This window comes from Theropithecus gelada, chromosome 2, assembly GCF_003255815.1.
Source record: "Theropithecus gelada isolate Dixy chromosome 2, Tgel_1.0, whole genome shotgun sequence".
Taxonomy (NCBI): domain Eukaryota; kingdom Metazoa; phylum Chordata; class Mammalia; order Primates; family Cercopithecidae; genus Theropithecus; species Theropithecus gelada.
The window spans coordinates 98,606,586-98,626,732 of record NC_037669.1 but is presented as its reverse complement, the minus strand read 5'-3'; the positions used below and the strand labels follow the sequence as shown (position 1 = coordinate 98,626,732).

At 37.2% G+C, this 20,147-nt stretch overlaps 1 protein-coding gene across 4 annotated transcripts in view; it reads right to left on the bottom strand.

The window, feature by feature from the left end:
- Nucleotides 1-20,147, bottom strand: part of ULK4 (unc-51 like kinase 4) — a 696,865-nt gene that overhangs the window by 483,548 nt on the left and 193,170 nt on the right. For all 4 annotated transcript variants that reach the window (XM_025376619.1, XM_025376622.1, XM_025376621.1 and 1 more), the window contains one exon: nt 18,088-18,215. In XM_025376619.1, coding sequence (XP_025232404.1) covers nt 18,088-18,215 — 128 coding nt within the window. The remainder of the gene's footprint in view (nt 1-18,087; nt 18,216-20,147) is intronic.

The window sequence follows — 20,147 nt, the reverse complement described above, 5'->3', positions numbered from 1 at the left end:
AGACAGCCTACGGAATGGGAGAAAATATTCACAATCCATGCATCTGATAAGAGGTTAATATACAGAATATATAAAGAATTCAATTCAGTAGCAAAAAAAAAAATCTGCTAAGAAATGGGCAAATGAGTAAACATTTCTCAAAAGACATACAAATGACCAACAGGTATATTTTAAAATGCTCAACAACATCACCAATCATCAGGGAAATGCAAACTAAAACCACAATGAGGTATCACCTCACCTCAGTTAGAGTGGCTATTAACAATAATAACAATGACAAATACTGGCATAGATGTGAAGAAAGGGGAATTTTTATACAATGTTAGAGGGAATGTAAATTAGTACGGCCATTATGAAAAACAGTATGGGGGTCCTCAAAAATTAAAAATAGAACTACCATATAATCAAGCAATCCTACTATTGGGTATTTATCCAAAGAAAAATAATTCAGTATATTAACGGCATACTTGCACTCCCATGTTTACTGCAGCACTGTTCACAATAAGCAAAGATATGGAATCAACCTAAGTGTCCATCAATGAATGGATAAAGAAAATATGGTAAGTATACACAATAATAATATTCAACCATAAAAAGAATGAAATCTTGTCATTTGCAACAACATGAATAGAACTGGAGGACATTATGTTAAGTGAAATAAGCCAAGCACAGAAAGACAAATACTGCATGATCTCGCTCAGATGTGGAATCTCAAAAAGCTGATCTCATAGAAATAGAGAACAGAATATTGGTTACCACATTCTGGGGAGGCTAAGCGGGTGGGGAGGGGGAGGACAGGGAAAGCTTGTACAAAATTACAGTTTGATAGGGAAAATAAGTTCTCATGTTCTATTGCACAGTAGGGTGACTATTACAAAATTGTATATTTCAGTATCTCAAAATAACCAGAAGAGAGGATTTTTTAATGTTCTCACCATAAGAAAATAATAAACATTTGCAGTGACATGCTATATACCCTAATTTAATCATTACACAATGTATACATATATCTAAACATCACAGTGTACCCCATAAATATGTACAATTATTATGTGTCAAGTAAAAATAAAATAAAAAGAAGAACTCTTGGTTTAGATAAAATTTACAGTGACTGCATCACACACAAGCAGAAAAGGTGTCGTCTCTGAAACCATTTAAATGGAAGAGGAGATGATCTAGTCTGGAATACTGTGTCAGATGATGCAGGAGAAACTCAAGGAACTGATGTTCAACATGCTGTGGTGACACTTCAATAAAGCAGTTTAAAAAGAGGTGTTGAATACGTTTATTTTACAAAATGCAAGAATGCAATCTTCCAAACCAGTACATTATCTTATATATACACTTATAAATAAATACATGTAACTACAATAATAAATTAAATATTTACAAAAACAGGTAAACAGTCATCTATTTCATCAAATTCATTTAAACATTTATATAATTACCATGTTTTCCCCCTAAAAATACTTCTTCCTTAGATATTCCATTGAAAAATTAGGCTTTCATATAATCAAGATTGCCTTCAATTCAACTAAACACAAGATGTTTGCTTTTTTTTCCTTTTTTTTTTTTTTTTTTTGAGACAGAGTCTCACCCTGTCGCCCAGGCTGGAGTACAGTGGCACAATCTCGGCTCATTGTAACCTCCACCTCCCGGGTTCAAGCAATTCTCCTGCTTCAGTCTCCCAAGTAGCTGGGATTACAGGCACCCACCACCACGCTCAGCTAATTTTTTTGTATTTTTAGTAGAGACGAGGTTTCACCATGTTGGTTAGGCTGGTCTCGAACTCCTGACCTCAGGTGACCCACCTGCCTTGGCCTCCCAAAGTGCTTAGGATTACAGGCATAAGCCACTGCGCCCAGCTAGATGTTTTTATCAAATAGTTCCAGCTTTTGTGTGGAAAACGTATTACTGGGGTGGGGGAGCTGAACGACTAGAAGCAGGAAGATCAGTTAGGAGACCAGTGTCAGAGCAAAGAAGAGACGCTATTGCCTTGGGTGGGGCAGGCTAGATGGAGTAGATAAGCAGGGGACCATCTTTTTGGAGGAAGAGCCAATATGACTTGTTTATTAATTGAATGAATAAGAAAAAAATATGGATTGCTCAGGCATTTGGGTTTGAGTAACTAGATGGTGTTACTGAATGTATTTGACTATTACTGAGTAACTGGATCAAGTGCTACTGAATGTTTTTGACTCTCAGTCTGGGAGATGGGATGGAGTTAGAAAGCATATTTGATTTGTATATGTTAAATTTAAAACTCCTCTTGTGTATGCAATTGAATATGTTAAGATAATATAAGCCTGGAGTGGAGAAAAGTTCATCTAAGTACATATCAGCACACAGGTAGTGTTTGAAGCCACGGGATTAGATGAAATCACCTAAGGACAGGGATGAAAGAGAAAAAAGAAGGCTCAGCACATGAAACAGAAAAGCAGAAACCAACAAAGAAGAGACTGAGGTGGGAAGAAAGCAAGGAGTGTACATTAAGCCCCTATTATGAGCCCTAAAACTACATAGATAAACTCCAGTTTAAATTCCCAAGTTGCATTGAAGCATTTTACTTCCCTTTTTCACAAAGTCCCACTGGAAAGTCACATTAGCCCTAAAAACAGGAAATTGTACCATTCACAGTCAGAACTTTCAAAAACTTCTTAACGGTGATGGTACAGATTAAATGGATTGAGAGAGGGCCCAAGAACATGTAAATGAAAACGCTGACCGGAGAGGAGGCAGAACCTCAGCAGCACCTCAAGCCTTAAATGGCAAGGGAACAAGGCAAGTTTTGGCTTTAGGGCTGATGGGATGACATGAGGTTTCTCAACCCTGTGAACAAAAGAATTGGGTGCCAGAAAACCTGGCACAAAGGTCGAACTAACTACAAAGAGAGGGATCGCAGGGAGACTGAAGGAAGGAAATTGTTTAAAGGAAAGAAATGATTTGATGAAAGTGGCATTTGGGAAATATTAATCTGATAGCGGATAAGCTAATGAATGCGAAAAGGAAGACAAGCAGGTAATTAGGAGTTACAAGTGCACAGGTGAAAAGAAGAAACAGAAACACAAGAAAAAAGAACTGATTGGCTGGAAATGGTATGAGTAGAAGACAAGATTCCAGTAGTATATTATGGATAGAATGGTCCATTTATATTGCGTAAAGTCAGTTATATAGGTTTTAAAAATAAAGAATTCGCACTCCTTGCTTTAACTTAATTCAGGCTTCTTCTCAAAGATGCCATCATCCCAATGCCCTGGGTCACCCTTATTCCCTTCAAGTTCTACCGAGCTCTATGTGCTCATCAGTGAATTACTCCACTGCCTGTGCCTACTTCAGATATTCTCATGTGTAGTATACTACTGGAATAACATGTGAATTGTAGATATCCATCCATTTGAATTCATTCTGGACAATATCACAACTGGTTCCTTGCTGAGGCCATATGCTATTTACAGAGACTCAAAACACTACAGTTTTCTCCTTGCTTCACTCCACTCTAAGTCCATTTTTATCTGTTTAGTGCACATCCTTTAATTTATAACCGCTGTTTTCCCCCATGCAGAAACAATTTGTACTATAAATATGGAATGAATTTTTCCTCTCTTCCATCTCCCTGCCAGAATCCTCAGCAAGCTCATCATCCAATTCAATGCCTCTGTTTGTAATTAAAGCTATTGTCTCTCAGCTTATGATGGCCAGATGATAAATAAGTTTGGGCCCAAATTCAAATTACAGTGACCCCAGCACATCTATAGACCTACTCTGTAATTATTCTTCACTTCCTAAATATATAACTGGTATAGACAACTTAGCAACTAGCAGAACCCATACACTGGCTATCTGATCTGTGGAGGTAGGCTAGTATGGTAAGAAGACAGAAATGAAAGTCTGGAACATCCCCTCTCTAATAAGCCATATCAACATAAAACCAAATCGTAAAAATTAGTATCAAGAGCAAAAAAAATATGTAGGGGTGATAATATCTATCATACCCATTTAAACTATTTGTTCAACAGAACAGATTATACTAGAAAAAATTAAACACAAATAGTCTATTTAGCCTAGGCAACATCTTGGAATATGACTGTAGTGGATCTTGAAGAATGACAGCAGATCATCCAAAATGCAAACATGTGACTCCAACTGCAGATACAATTTAAGATGTAATATTTCTACTGGAGCAAATCATCATAGCCCCGGCATCTTGGGTCCTATTGACTTGGCAAAGGGTTTTTTCTCCGTGTCAATTTGGAAGAACCACCAGAATGTGTTTGCTGTTGCTCATCAGGGCAAACAGTTCATGTTCACTGCCTTGCCTCAAAGCCACACTAGCTCTGCTACCCTTAGCCCTAAAACATTCTGCAAAGATCTGGGACATCTTGACATCCCACCAAATGTCCCATTTGTACACTATTTTGATGACATTAAGCTGGTTGGACCTGAGGAAACATCAGCAGCGAGTACTTTTTACTTGGCTTAATAAGATACATGAGAGAGCAATGAACTCCACAAAAATTCAGGGGGCTACCACTTCAGTGAGGTTTCTGCAGCTCAGTGGTCAACAGCAGGCTGGGACATCCCTCCAGGTCAAAAACAAGTTACTGCACCTTCTATTGAATGTAACTAAAAAAAGAGGCACAACGCTTGGTTTTTTTGTGAATTAAGAGGTAATACATACCACCGTTGAATGTGTGCCTCTTATTTTCTGAAGAATTCACAAACTTACTAGTTTTTGAATGGAGTTGAAGTCAGTAAAGCTCTGCAGCAATTCTACAAGCTGCTCGGCCACTCAGGTCTTATGACCTAGCATATCCAGTACCACTTGAGCCCCTACAACAAATGGAGCCCCAGGGAAGCATCAATAAGTGAATCATAACACACATCTGTGCAGCATAAGAGAAAAGTCACTTTCTCACATGTGGATTACCATTCTCCTTTTGAGAGAAAGATCCTGAGAGAATGAACATTACGATTGAAACCAAATGATCACATGATCTGAGTTACTTATCATTAACCTGGCTCACCAAGCCACTAGGTTAAGTATGCAAAGCAGTAAACCATCATCAAATGAGTCAATCAATATAAGAGACTGAGCTTCTACATGTCAAAAAACACAGTAGTAAATTGCATGAACAGTGGCTTAGATTCCTTCAACACATACTCCTCTGTGTTGCCTTCTCTTACTTAATCCTAATTAAGAATTGTTTATGACCAGCTAACTGGCAAAGAAAAGCACTGAATCTGGTTGGTGAATGGTTCAGTACAATATGCTGACACCAAATGAAAGTGGACTGCTGCATGACAAGCCTAATCAGAAGTGTCCTTGGAAAGAACATCCTCCCAGTGAGCAGAGCTTCAAAAAATACATTGTGTTACACCCTATGTTTAAACTGAGATGCAACTCAGATATATGCTGATTCACGGCCACTGGGGCTAACAGCTTAGTAGGATGGTCAGGAACTCAGAAAACTGAGGAATTTGAAAACTGGTGACAAGTTGTTCTGAGAAAGAAGTATACGGGTAGACTTCTCAGAATTAGCACATGCATGTTCACTATTAGGCATCTCCTTCAGAGGAAGCTTTCAATAATCAAGTGGACGAGATGACATGTTCTCCAAATGGCAACAAACACTCCTTCCCCAGCCACCCAGGGCTTGCTTAATGGGCCTGTGTACAAGGGAGCAAAGTGGCAAAGATGAAGGCTCTGCAAGGGCTCAGCAAAAAGTAATGTTCCTCGTAACATATTAATCTGCATTTCACTGATTACTAATGATGCTGAATATCTATTCATATCATTATGAATCTCTTTATAATACACAGATTAACTGTTATATATGATGCAAAATTTTACAGCTTTTGTTAGCATACAAATTTTATTTATGATTTCTGGAGGATATAAAAGTTTCTAATTTATATGTAGCCAAACTATCGGTATTTCCTTTTATGGTTTATTTCATTGCTCTACTCAGAAAAGCTTTCTTTGCCCATATTTAAACATATTCTCTTCCAGCTGTTTATGGTTTCTTTTTGGTATATAATTCTTCAATCCATCTGGAATTGGCTTTTGTACGGTGTAAGTAGAGAAAATAATTTTTCTCCACACAGTTAACCAATTATCCAGAGTACATATTTCTTTAAAAAATACTTCTTTTAAAATCAAAGCAGTTTTTTTTTTTTTATTTCACTGATTGCCACATTATTAGCAATATTATGGGGAAGGAAAAAAAAAAACTCTAGGAAAACCTGATCCATCAGGAGCCACTGACATTTCAGGCTCACGGCAAACCTATACAATCAACTTACAACACTATTCATCCTCTAAAAGGATTATCATGTTGAGAGATGCATAAGGCCCTATTTTATCGCCTGTCATAGTAATATGAGTATGAAGCTATTCGGAGAAATAGGTGGACATTTGTGAGCCATCATATCATTTTTATCTGATCTTGACAGCTCAATTTCACCACCTGTCTCATGCTACATAGATCTCAGAGCTGACATCATAGAAAATGTGCTGAAATGTAAAATGTAATCCATAAAAGGCCAATGGTGATGATGGCATGCAGAAAAACATATTTGCATAATGGAGCAAAGGTCATCCTGGGCTACGAATATGAGGCTTCCATTCTCAGGCAGATGGGCAGCACTGTGATTTGTTAAGGGCTCCAGCTGCTAGTGCAGTTTCAAGGGACAAGTAAGGAAGGGAGAACAATTTTCTGTATAAACTCATCACAGAGAATTTTAACGTCTCTCTAGCCTGAAGGCTGGCTCTCTTTTGCATACCTTTATATTCAACCTTGCATTTTATATGCACATGAATACAATACCTGGGCTGCAAAGCACAAAGGAACAGCTACTATTTTCCGTAGTCTGCACCAGCTGCCTATTCATTTCTGACAATAATTTATATTACTACATTTAATCTAAAAGTCTAAAAAGATGTGAATTTTCACTTCCTCAAGGATCCCCTTAATGCCTTCTTAACTAACTAGTACCCATTGCTAACATTTCCTTTAGTTTTTCTTCATTTTATATATACATATATATGTTTAATTATAGGAGTGAAATATGCTTATTATAACAGCCTAAAAATACAAATGAGTAAAGATAAATAATCTCCCCATCACATCCTCCTCAGATAACCAATTTGGTATTGTTCTTTCATATCCATTTTTTTAAATTATTATTTTTTTGAGACAGAGTCTCACTCTGTTTCCCAGGCTGGAGTGCAGTGGCGCAACCTTGGCTCACTGTGAGCTCCGCCTCCCGGGTTCACGCCATTCTCCTGCCTCAGCCTCTCGAGTAGCTGGGACTACAGGCGCCCGCCACCACGCCTGGCTAATTTTTTGTATTTTTAGTACAGATGGGGTTTCACCATGTTAGCCAGGATGGTCTCGATCTCCTGACCTCGTGATCCGCCCGCCTCAGCCTCCCAAAGTGCTGGGATTACAGGTGTGAGCCACCGTGCCCAGTCCCATATCCATTTTTTAATGAAACTGTATACAAATACATGCAAATAGAAGTTTTGCCATTTTGCTTTACAAACGTAACTTCATAATTAACATATAACTCTGCCCTTGCCTTTTTTCACTTATCTATATACAATGAACATCCTTCCAAGTTAATCAAATGAATCATTTATATCACAGCTATACCATTATTTACTGAAGCATTTCAATACCAATGGATATTAACTATATTTCGAGTTATTATACCACTTAGAAATAATGCTGCATTGAAAAACCTCAAGCATATATCCTGAACAATTCACACTTTTATTTCTAGTGGCTAAATCAGATGCAAGCCTGTTAAAATCAAAGCAATGTATATTGTTAATAGTCATAGATGTTTCCAAATCACTTAAATCACTTTTTAAAAGGCTGCAGCAACTCACATTTCCTCGCGCAGTATTTAAAAATCACTTTGAAAAGTAGCTCTGCTAACTACTATACCACCAACTCTAAAAGCGACTTTGGATTTCCAGTTCTGCCAAGATGGAGTAGGATCAAAACAAGTACAGGAAGACTCTGAAAGGTAGAAAGAAGGTGGACTGGCTACAGAATGAAGGACTTGAGGAATAACATAGCAGTAAGTCTCCTTCCCTTCTTTATTGCCTCTCATGTATCCCAACAGGGTGCTAGACAAGCCTGCAGCCCAGAACTGCCCCCTAAAAAAAGCTCTAAGAAAAGCCTGTTTTCCCTGGCCAAAGGACCAATGAAAAAAGATGGCCTAACAACAGAAATTCTTTCTGGCAATACCTGTCCTACTCTGGCAACACACCAACAGAAAACCACATAGAACCTTTTCCTTCCCAGTACTCCACAGTTTTAGTGGGACCCTGGGAATTTGATCTTCTACCTTAACCCACCCCCAGGGAAGGCCCACTTCAATTCCCCAACTGAGAAGTATAGGCAAAGCAGAATAGGGAGCTAATATTCCATCCCCTGCCAAGTGGAAGCGGTCAACAGTTACCCAATTCCCGTGAAGGGGTAGTGCCTATAAGACTCAGTAGAGAGCTGATCGTCCATTCCCTGCCCAACAGAAGCAGGCCATTCTTTAATTTCCCTGCTGTGACAGTATTAAGGTGTCTGCTTGGGAAGCTATCTTCCATTCCCAACCAGCAGAAGCAGGCAGTGATCTGATTCCCCTACAAAATTAGTGTCAGTGAGGTGCAGCAACCAGCAACAAAACCCACACTCAGCAACAATAAGACTTAATGACACAGAGCAAGTTGAGGATTCAAGGCCAAGGCAAAATGTCCAGGATGTGATCTAAAATCACTCATAAAAATGAGTGGAAAATCGCATGAATCAAAAAAGACCATCAACACATACTATAGTAGTATGAATCAGATGCTAGAATGATCTAACAAAGATTTCAAAGCAGCTATCTTAAAAACTTTTCCAAAAGCATTGTAAATTCTCTTAAAACTAATGAAATTGTTTAAAATCTCAGATGAGGAAAAAGGTTATAAAAAAAGAACCAATGTACAATATAGAACTGGAAAAAATACAATAACCGAAATGTAAACCTCACTGGATAAGCTCAATAGCAGAGTGTAGACAGAGAGCAGAATCAGTGGACATGAATACAAATAAATTAAACTTATGAAATCTGAAAAACAGAGAAAATAGACAAAAGAAAAAAATAGAGTCTCAGGGATCAGTAGGAGAATAACAAAATACCTTATATTCGTATCATCAAAGTCCCAAAAAGGGGAAGAGAGAGAAAATGGAACTGAACAAGTATTCAAAGAAATCATGGCTGAAAAATATCCAAATTCAGCAGACGACATAAATCTATATATTCAAGAAGGTGATCAGACTCCAAATAGGATTAAACCAAATAATCCACACCAAAGATATATCACAATTAAACTTCTAAATCCTAAAGGCAAAGAAAATATCTTCAAAATAGAGAAAAAACACGTTACTTATAAAGGAATACTAACGGAAATAACAGATTTGAAACCATGATATGAAACCATAGGGGACAGAAGAAAGTAGAAAAATTTTAAAGATTGAAAAGAAAAAAAAACTGTCAACTACAAGTTCTAAATGCAGTAATCTTCAGGCATAAAGTGGGAATAAGATTTCTCAAAGAAAAAGTAACCATTTTTTTTCAACAGCAAACATACCCTTAAAAAAATGTCTAAAGAAAGTTCTCTAATCCTAAAGAAGTGATAATAGAAGGCTAAGAATATAAAAAAAGAAGAACATCAGAATGGGTAAATTAGAGGTAGATGTAACAGTCTAATTTACTTCTAATAAATTTCTTAAATATTTGATGATTAAAAGCAAAAAATGTAACACCATCTGATAAACTGCTCAAAGCATGCAGAGAGAACTTCCTTAAGACAATCTTTTTTTCTTTTTTTGAGAGGTAATCTTGCTTGTTGCCCAGGCTGGAGTGCAGTGGCACAATCTTGGCTCACTGCAACCTCCACCTCCCAGGTTCAAGCAACTCTCCTGCCTCAGCCTCCCAAGTAGCTGGGACTACAGGCGCCCACAACCACGCATAGCTAATCTCTGTATTTTTAGTAGAGAAGGGGTTTCACCATGTTGGCCAAGCACCGTGTCTGGCCAAGACAATTATATTTTAAAAGCAGGGATAGTAAAGGGGAAGTATGGAAAATAAAAGGAAACTAGGTGTTTACTCTTCATTCACAGTAATAACATATTATGACTAAGAGGCTATTATAAGTTATGTATGTATATTGCAACAACTAGAGCAACCACTAAGGAAACTATGCAAGGTGATATACTCAACAGTGCTATAAATAAATCAAAGAATCCCAAATGTTCAGATAACCCAAAGGAAGCTAAGTAAAGAGAAACAAAATAAAGAATAAAATGTCAGACTTAAACCTTGACATAACAGTAATCACCTTAAATGTAAATGTAAATGTAAATGTAAATGGTCCAAATATACCAACTAAAAGGCAGAAACGGCAGAGGTGATACAAAATTATGACCCAACAATGTGCTGTCTATAAGAAACTTGCCTTATATGCAATGACATAGATAAGTTTAAAGTAAAAAAAAAAATGAAAGCAGGTATAAAATGCAAACATTAATTTAAAATAAAGGCAGGAGTGGCTGTATCAATAGCAAATGAAGTAAACTTCAGAGAAAAGCATTAGAAACAAAGATGGACTTACATAATGATAAAAGCATCTGTACACAAGAAAACATAATACCCTAAGTAAGTATGCAGCAAACAATGAGGCCTCCAAATACAGGAAGCAAAAATTGTTAGAGCTGAAAAGAGAAACAGACAAAGCCACAATTATAACTGCAGACTCCAACACCCTACTTTCAGAAATTGATAGAAATAGAAAGAAAAACAGTAAGAATAGAGAATATCTAAACAACACAATGAAAGAAATCTAATTGACATATAAAGAACATCCCCACCAAAAAGAAGCAGAATGTACATGCTTTTCAAGCACCCTGTACCATTCACCAAAATAGAGCATACATTAAACTACAAGACAAACCTCAACAAATTTAAAAGGACTGAAATCACAGAAAGTGTGTTCTCTGACCATAATAAAATCAAGTTATATATCAATAACATAATGACAACAGAAAAACCTCTAAATATGTGGAAATTAAACAAGACATCTCTAAATAATACATGGATCAATGAGGAAGTTTCAAAGGAAATTAAAAAGATACATTAAACAACATAATTTTTTTTAAAAAATCCGAATCTATGCAAATGCTATAAAAGCATTTGAGAAAGAGAGTTATAGGACTAAATGCTACATGAGACCTTTTACAAAGAGAAAAGGTTTCAAATCAATAATCTGTTTCTGCTTTCAGAAAGCAGAAAAAGAGCAAAACAAAGCAAGCAGAAGGAAAATAAAATAAAAATCAGAGAATGAACTGAAAACAGAAAAATGATAGAGAAAACAAAAAGCTGGTCACAAAAAAAAACCATGATAATTAATAAATCTCTAGCAAAACTGATAAAAATAAAAACAGAAGAGGTACACATCATCTATATCAGGAATGAAAAGGGATATCACTACAAATACTTCAGTAGTAAAAAGATAAAATGGAATACAAGAAAAAAAGTATATTTAATAACACAATAATTTAGAAAAAATGGACTAATTTCTCAAAACCCATAAACTACCAAAACTCGACCTAGTAAAATGTTAAAATATGCACGGTCTTGCAATTTAAAGAAATTGAATTTGTAATTTAAAAGTTCCTGAAGATAAATCTGCAGGCCCCAATGGATTCGCTAGAGAATTCCACAAAAAATTTAAAGAAAAATTAACAAATTTCATACAGTCTCTTCCAGAAAACAGAAACAGAGGGCATACATCACAATTCATTTTCTGAGGCTAGTATTATAGTAATACTAAGAGGAAAGAAGGGAAGAAGGGAGAAAGCAAGCAAGCAAACTATAACCCAGTATCTCTCATGAACTTAAAAGTAAAAATCCTCAACAAAATATTAGCAAATCAAAACCAGCAAAATATAAAAGAATTAACACACTGTGACCACATGAGATTACTCTAGGTATGCAATTGCTGTAGAATTTGAAAAACAATTAATGTAATATAGTATAGAAACAGCTAAAAAAATCACATTGTTATATTAATTGATAGAGAAAAAGCATTTGACAAAATCCAACACCCATTCATGATGAGAGAAAAAAAGCTCTAAGAAAATTGGAGATAAAGAATAAGAATGGGGGCCGGGCGCGGTGGCTCAAGCCTGTAATCCCAGCAATTTGGGACTCCGAGACGGGTGGATCACGAGGTCAGGAGATCGAGACCATACTGGCTAACACGGTGAAACCCTGTCTCTACTAAAAAATACAAAAAAAAACTAGCCGGGCGAGGTGGCGGGCGCCTGTAGTCCCAGCTACTTGGGAGGCTGAGGCAGGAGAATGGCGTGGACCCGGGAGGCGGAGCTTGCAGTGAGCTGAGATCCGGCCACTGCACTCCAGCCTGGGCGACAGAGCGAGACTCGTCTCAAAAAAAAAAAAAAAAAAAAAGAATAAGAATGAGAGTGACCTTCCTCCACTGATAAAGAATATCTACAAAAAATCTAGAGTAACTTCATACTTAACAGTGGAGGCCTAAAACTGTCTTCCCTACAAAGCCAGAAACAAGGCAAGAACATCTGCTCTCACCACTCTTATTCAACATAGTACTGGAAATTCTAAATACTATAATAAGGCAATAAAAATAAAGGGCACACAAACAAGAGAGAAAAAAATAAAACTGTCCGCATTTACAGATGACATGATTGGCTATATAGAAAATCTCCTGGAATCAGAAAGAAAAGAAAGAGGAAGGAAGGGAGGGAGGGAGGGAGGGAGGGGAAGGAAGGAGGGAGGGAGGGAAGGAACGAGAAAAAAAAACCTAGAACTGATAAGTGAGTTTAGTAAGGTTGTAGAACATAAAATCAACAAACACATCAATTAAATGTGGAAACTGAAATTAATGATGCAATACCATTTACAATTGCTCCCCTCCAAAAAGAAATACTACGTATGTACTTAACAAAACATGCTGAAATTATAGAATGCTAATGAAAGAAGGTTTAAAAAAAAAAAAAACTAAATAAATAGAGACACCACATTCAAGGATCAGCAGACCATAGAGTAAATATTCAACTATCCTTGTATTGATGCATTAGTTTAATGATAGCCCAGTAAGGTTTTGGCAAATATAAACAAGCTCATTTCAAAGCTTATATGGAAAAGCATATAGGTCCCAGAACAGCTAAAACAATCTTGACAAAGAAGAATAAAAAGAGGAGATCACTCTGTCCAATATTAAGCCTTATGATGATCAAGTAATCTTAATTACAGTAATCAAGACAATGTTGTATTGATAAAGGGACAGACACACAGATCAATTGAAAAGTTTAGAGAACCCAGAAGCAGCCCCATACAAATACGCCCAAATGATGTCTGACGATGTACAAAAGCAATTCAATGCAGGAAAGATAGCCCTTTTAACAAATAACACCAGAGCAATTAAATATCCACAGGCAAAAACCAAAACCAAAACCAAAAGAAAACCTCTAACTAAGCTTTATACTTTATATGGAAATTAACTCAAAATGGATCACAAACTTAAATGTAAAGCGTATAATCATAAAAAATATTTTTTAAAACATGGGAGAAAATCTTTGGGATCTAGACAGAGTTCTTACTCTTGACATCAAAAATACAAACCACTAAAGGAAAAATTGATAAAGTGAACCCATTAAAATTCAAAACTTTGGTTCTGTAAAATATCCTGTTAAGATAAGATGACAAGTTACACACGAAGAGAAAAAATTTGCAAACCATATATCTAACAGTGGACTCATATCTAAAATATATAAAGAACTCTTGAAATTCCATCTTTGGCCAGTAGAGGCTCCTTCACATTGGCTCCTGCATTCCTTTTAACATGACCTTAGAAGTCTCTGATAAATTCCTCGCTTTCAGGACTGACATGCCCCAGCCTCAATTTGTTCATTTCTGGTCTAAATGCAAAGCTGTGCCAGGGACTTGGAACCTATTTATACAAGAGGCCATGATTTGAGTAGAAAATGGTATTTAGGAATTAAAACTTGAATTCAGTGTTATAAACTGAATTCTGTTCCCTCCAAAATTCATATGCTGAAGCCCTAACCCTCAATGTGACTATATTTGAAGACGTGTGTGTTTGAAGATAGGGCTGTATTTGGAGATTTAAGGGGGTAATTAAGGATAAATGAGGTCACGCTGGGGGGGGCGCCTGATCCAGCAGCAATGGTGTACTTAAAGGGGAAAAGACACCATGAGTGCGCAAACACAAAGCAAAGGCCGTGTGAGGACACAGGAAGAAGGCAGCCCTCTATGTAAGCCAAGAAGAAAGACCTCACCAGAAACCAAACCTGCTGGCACCTTGATCTTGGATCTGTAGCTGATGAAACTGTGAGAAAATAAATGTATGTGGTTTAAGTTGCCCAATCTGTGGTACTGTTATGACAGCCTGAGCAAACTAACACAAGTAGATAAAACTATGAAATATATAATTTCTTTAAAAAGACAGAAAAATAAATGAGTTTATGCTAACACTTTAGAGTCAAATTAAGGATGAGATAATTTTACTTATATTTTTATAATTGTACATTTTACACTGATAATATTGGTTATTACTGGAATTAGCATAATTATTAGTTTTCTCTTACCATATATATAGAGACTATATATACACACACACACACACACACACAAACACACACACCATAGAGACATATATATACCATATATAGAGAGGTCACATACATATACACACACATAGACACACACCATATATAGAGACCATATATATACACACACACCGAAGAGAGCATATATATATACACACACAAACAGACACACACACACCATCTATATATATGTAATAGTTTCAAATGGCAATACATATATGAACACTGACGACAAGAACACTGAATGCAGTTTAAGGTTTCTTAATGGGATTTTGGTCACTAAAATATATTACGATAGAAATATTCTGCCATAATACCGTGATTTAAAAGCACTCGCTTTAAATCTCTCTTCCCTGGGGAATCATACCACAAACTTGACACACAGATTGTTTTCAATTTTTCAAGACCACTTTATTTTTCTCATTTTTATTTTTAACATTATATAAAACATTTACATGTTTCTTAAGTCTAGACCATAAAGCAGGTACATTCAGAGAAGCATAGCTCATTCCTGCCCCTGCACCTTCCTTATTCTCTTCCTAATCCTGTAAATTGTCACTCTTGTAATTTATTTAACTTTCCATTCTGTCTTTTGTAAAATATTAGTAAAGGCACATATATTCTCTGTTTTCACCCCCTTTCTTAGACAAAAGGTATTAACAGTATGCTACGAATACTATTCTACATCTGACTTTCATCAGGATAATAATATCTTGTAGATGATCCATGGCTGTGTACAGACATCTTCCTTGTGCCTTTCCACAGCTGTGTAGCCCTCCATTCTGGGGATGGTGATGGTTGGCAGAATGCTAAAGATCCCCCTGCCCCCAAAGCCCCACCATCCTGGCTATTCAAATACTAATCGGGATACTTCAGCTGGTACCCAACTTACAATGATTCAACTTGCAATTTTATGATATGTCAGTTTGAGAAGGTGCAAAAACAATATTCAGTAGAAACCATACATGGAATACTCATACTAACTATTCTGCTTTTACTTTCAGGGTGGTATTCAATAAATTACATGAGATATTTTACACTTTATTATAAAAAAAAAAGGCTTTGTGGGCAGTGTGCGGTGGCTCACACCTGTACTCCCAGCACTTTAGGAGGCCAAGGCAGGTGGATCACTTGAGGTCAGGAGTTCAAGACCAGCCTGGCCAACATGGTGAAACCCCATCCCTACTAAAAATACAAAAATTAGTCAGGCATGGCAGCGCGCATCTGTAATCCCAGCTACTCAGGAGGCTGAGGCAGGAGAATCACTTGAACCTGGGAGACAGAGACTGCAGTGAGCCGAGATCACACCACTGTACTCCAGCCTGCACGACAAAGCGAGACTCCATATTGAAAAAATAAAAAATAAATAGGCTTTGCATTAGATGATTTTGCAAAACTACAGGCCAATATAAGTGTTCTGAGCACATTTAAGGTAGGCTGGGCTAAGCTGTGATGTTCAGTAGATTAGATGTATTGCATTTTTGACATGATATTTTCAACTTGTGATGGGTTTATTGAAATGCAACCCCCACTGTAAATCAAGGAGCATCTGTATTGGGAAGTGAGTTTGAAGACATAATTAAAGTCCCAATTCCATTAATCTTAAGATATATAGATTATCTGAGTGAGCCTAAGCTAATCAAGTGAGACATTTAAAATTCATTTTATCTGATTGATGGCAGAGGAGGGAAGTCAAAGATGTTCGAAGTATGAGGGGGATGAGTCTCTGCTTTTCAAGGCATGAGAAGCAATCTTGCTGGCCACCAAGATAAAGTAAACAGGTATGCAGTAAATGTCAATGAAGAAGAAGGACAGATTCCTGAAGCTGTGAGTGAACCGCAGCCAAACACCAGCAAGAAAGTGAGGATGTCAGTCCAAAGACTGCAAGAACGTGAATTCTGCCAAGAATCAATGAGCCTGGAAGAGGACTCCGAGCCTCAACTGAGAATCTCAGCACCAGCCAACACCTTGACATCAAGTATGTGAGATGTGGGCAGAGGATCACTCAAGCCCAAGAGTTCAAGACCAGCCTGGACAACACAGTGAGACCCTGTCTCTATCAAAATATTTTCAAAATTATCTGGGCATGATGGCATACACCTGTAGTTCCAGCTACTCTGGAAGCTGAAGTGAGAGGATCACTTGGGCCTGGTGTGCGGCTCAAGGCTGCAGTGAGCCGTGATTACACCACTGCACTCCAGCCTGGGCAACAGAGTAAGACTCTGTCTCCAAAAATACACATGGAAATTTGTTGTCTTGTTTGTTATATAGGTAGGTATATCATAGCCCCAATTTTGCCTCTTGACCTACAAAGCCTACTTTCTCACTGTTAACAGGAAAAAAAAAAAATGCCAACCCCTAATCTAGATCAATCTCAGCAATACCAGACTCTGCTCAGTACTCCAGAACAAGTAAAAACCTGGATCTAGAAACACACATTAAACCAAATTGTCAGGGCTCCTCTGGGCTTCAATATAGCACAGATCAGATGGTTCAGAAGGTGTTAATCAGAAAGCATCAGAACAGGAAGCGAACTTGAGGAGCATCTAGAACAGCTCCTCCTTTTAGAGGAAAGAGTTACAAGCCCGGAGAAAGACCTGTCCTTCCTAGGACCAGTCCATAAACTCTCATCCCCTTCCCTGCTCCTCCTTCTGAGCCTTCAGCTACTTATTCCAGAATCTCACAATAAGGAAAATTACAACCAAACCACTGGTCTAATATTGACTCCCAAAGGTACAAACCAGAACCATCTCAACACCCTACTTTGGACTGTTCTCAGATCTAGGGCTGTGTTAGCCCATTCTCACACTGCTGTGAAGAAATATCTGAGACTTGATAATTTATAAAGGAAAGAGGTTTAATTGATTCACATTGCTGGGGAGGCCTCAGGAAACTTACAATGATGGCAGAGGGTAAAGGAAAAACAGGCACCTTCTTTACAGCCGGCAGGATGTAGTGAGTGCCAGCATGGGAAATGCCAGATGCTTATAAAACCATCAGATGTGGTGAGATTCACTCATTATCACAAGAACAGAATGGGGGAAACCACTCCCATGATCCAATTACCCCCACTTGGTCCCACTCCTGACACATGAGGATTATAGGGATTATAATTCAAGGTGAGATTTGGGTGGGGACAGAGAGCCAAACCATATCAAGGACACACAAGGCATTTCTCATCCCGCCATAGTTTCAGAGGTCTTCTCTGGGTCCTCAGTACTTCCAAGCTGAGATTACAAGTGAAATATTAAACCCCTGGAAAAACCCTTAAAAAAATATACCAGATACACAGAGACCAAGAAATACCCTGCAACTACTAATACAACAGGCACTAAATTGAAGTTACTGATGAAACCATCAGAGAAAATCTTACCTTGCTTGGCAACTGAGCAGCAACATCTCACGGTTATAAATCAAAATATATAGAAGAACCAGGAAGGCTTTTGCTCTAATGTATGTTGAGGGGCTGTCGAGTAAACGGATAACTGTGGAGACAAAATCCTGTGGAAGACATTTAAAATTTTTTTTTGAGAGAACATAACAAAATAGGTCAGTCTCAATTCTCAGAGTGAACAGACTATAATAATCAAGCAGATGGCAGAAAGTAAAATAATGTCAACTACTGTTTTTGCATTCTCAATTTGTGCTAGATCCCATAACTAAATTTTAATACTATCTCATTTAAATCTGAAAATTAGTCATAAAAAGTTGACAATATTGTCCCCGCTTTAAAGAGAAAAAATGAGTATTGAAAAGTTAAGCAATTTACCCAAATTCAGAGTTGGATAAAATCCAGGCCAACTGAATGACAAAGCCTGCCTGTTAACTACTCAATCACACAACTGGAAATGTGGCAGCAAATAATACAACTGTCAGTCACAACTGCATGTAGATATAAATCTCCAAGAAGAGCTGCATATAGAGAGATCATATCTCTAGTCTACACATCCGAGGGCTTAACAGACATAAAATAAAGATAATATTCAATACATGACACAAAGAAACATATACTCATATAACACTCTTTAATTAAAGGTATAATTCAACACAAAGGACTAAGTATTGACAAGGAATAGTGCTACTTTCGCTTTTAAAAGACAGACTATAAATAATTTCTATAAATATGCAAACAGAACACAGACACACACGCACATACATGGTTAATGAATGTAAGTAGTCAGAAATATAGAATCATAATATCAGCAAGATGGCTACAGAGAACAGGAATATATAAGTTCCCAAGAGAGCTTAAGAGGTGCCAGCACCTAACAGTAACACTGTGTGTCCAAGACAGATTTAAGAAGCTCAATTTTTTTTTTTTTTTTTGGCCACACTCCAATCCTTTTCTATTTGGTGCTATGTTTCCAGGTAGGAATAATTTACATAGTCATGTATATGCCATGTAAATTCTATGCTACTTAAGGATAAAAACATATCTAAGCATCAGTCTCACCTAGTTCCTGAACCGAATTATCAAAGCCAAAGTATTTATCTCAGGTAAAAAACAAATCAATGCAGTCATCCTTGAGTAGAAGATCTGTTTTCTACCTTTGCAGCAACTAGACAGTAGAAAATCCATCCCCAGAGTCCATTCCTGATTCTAATTTATACTCTGTGGTCTAAGGACCACAATCACAAGTCCGTTTCCTCTGTCAACACAACCCCCAACATATACATACATAATTCCAAAGCCATTCAAATTTCCAGCAATTATAGACTGAAAAACTCTTCCAGATTATAAGAGATTAAAAAGACATGATAACTGATTGCAATTCAAGATCTGGAAGTTCTGTAAGGTCTGTAGATTAGCTAACAACACTGAATCAATGTTAATTTCCTGATTTTGAAATTCACGGCTTGTTTCAGTGAAGTAATTAGAATTAGAAAAGCATCACGTCCACAAACTTCTCAAGTGGGTCAGAAAACACACACACACTCAACACATCCGTGCACACAAAGTGAAAGAGATAAAGACAGAGAAAGATAAATTATAAAGTAAACATAGTAAAATGTTAACATTTGGTGAATGTAGGCAAAGGATCTATTGCAATCATTTACACTGTATGTCCAAAATTAAACTCAGTGCCTGAGGACCAATATACTAGCCAAACTCAGAAGTCTCAGTACTATCCTTGACCCTTCTTCTTTCCTTTCTTTCAAGCCCGATTAACCCTAAGCTCTGTGAAAATGACACCCCTAATATGGCTGTCTTATTTCTATGCACCATTATATCTTTCCTGAATTACTACAACAGGCTTTATTTAATTTTCCTTTATTCCATCTACTCTATAAATTTTAGCCACAGTGGACCCTCTATAAAAGCAAATGTAACTCACCTATAAAATATTCTCAATAGTTACACAACCATTAAAAAGAAGCTAAAACTCATTATGACATATGAGGCTCTTCATGGTCTGGCTTTTCGTTATCTTT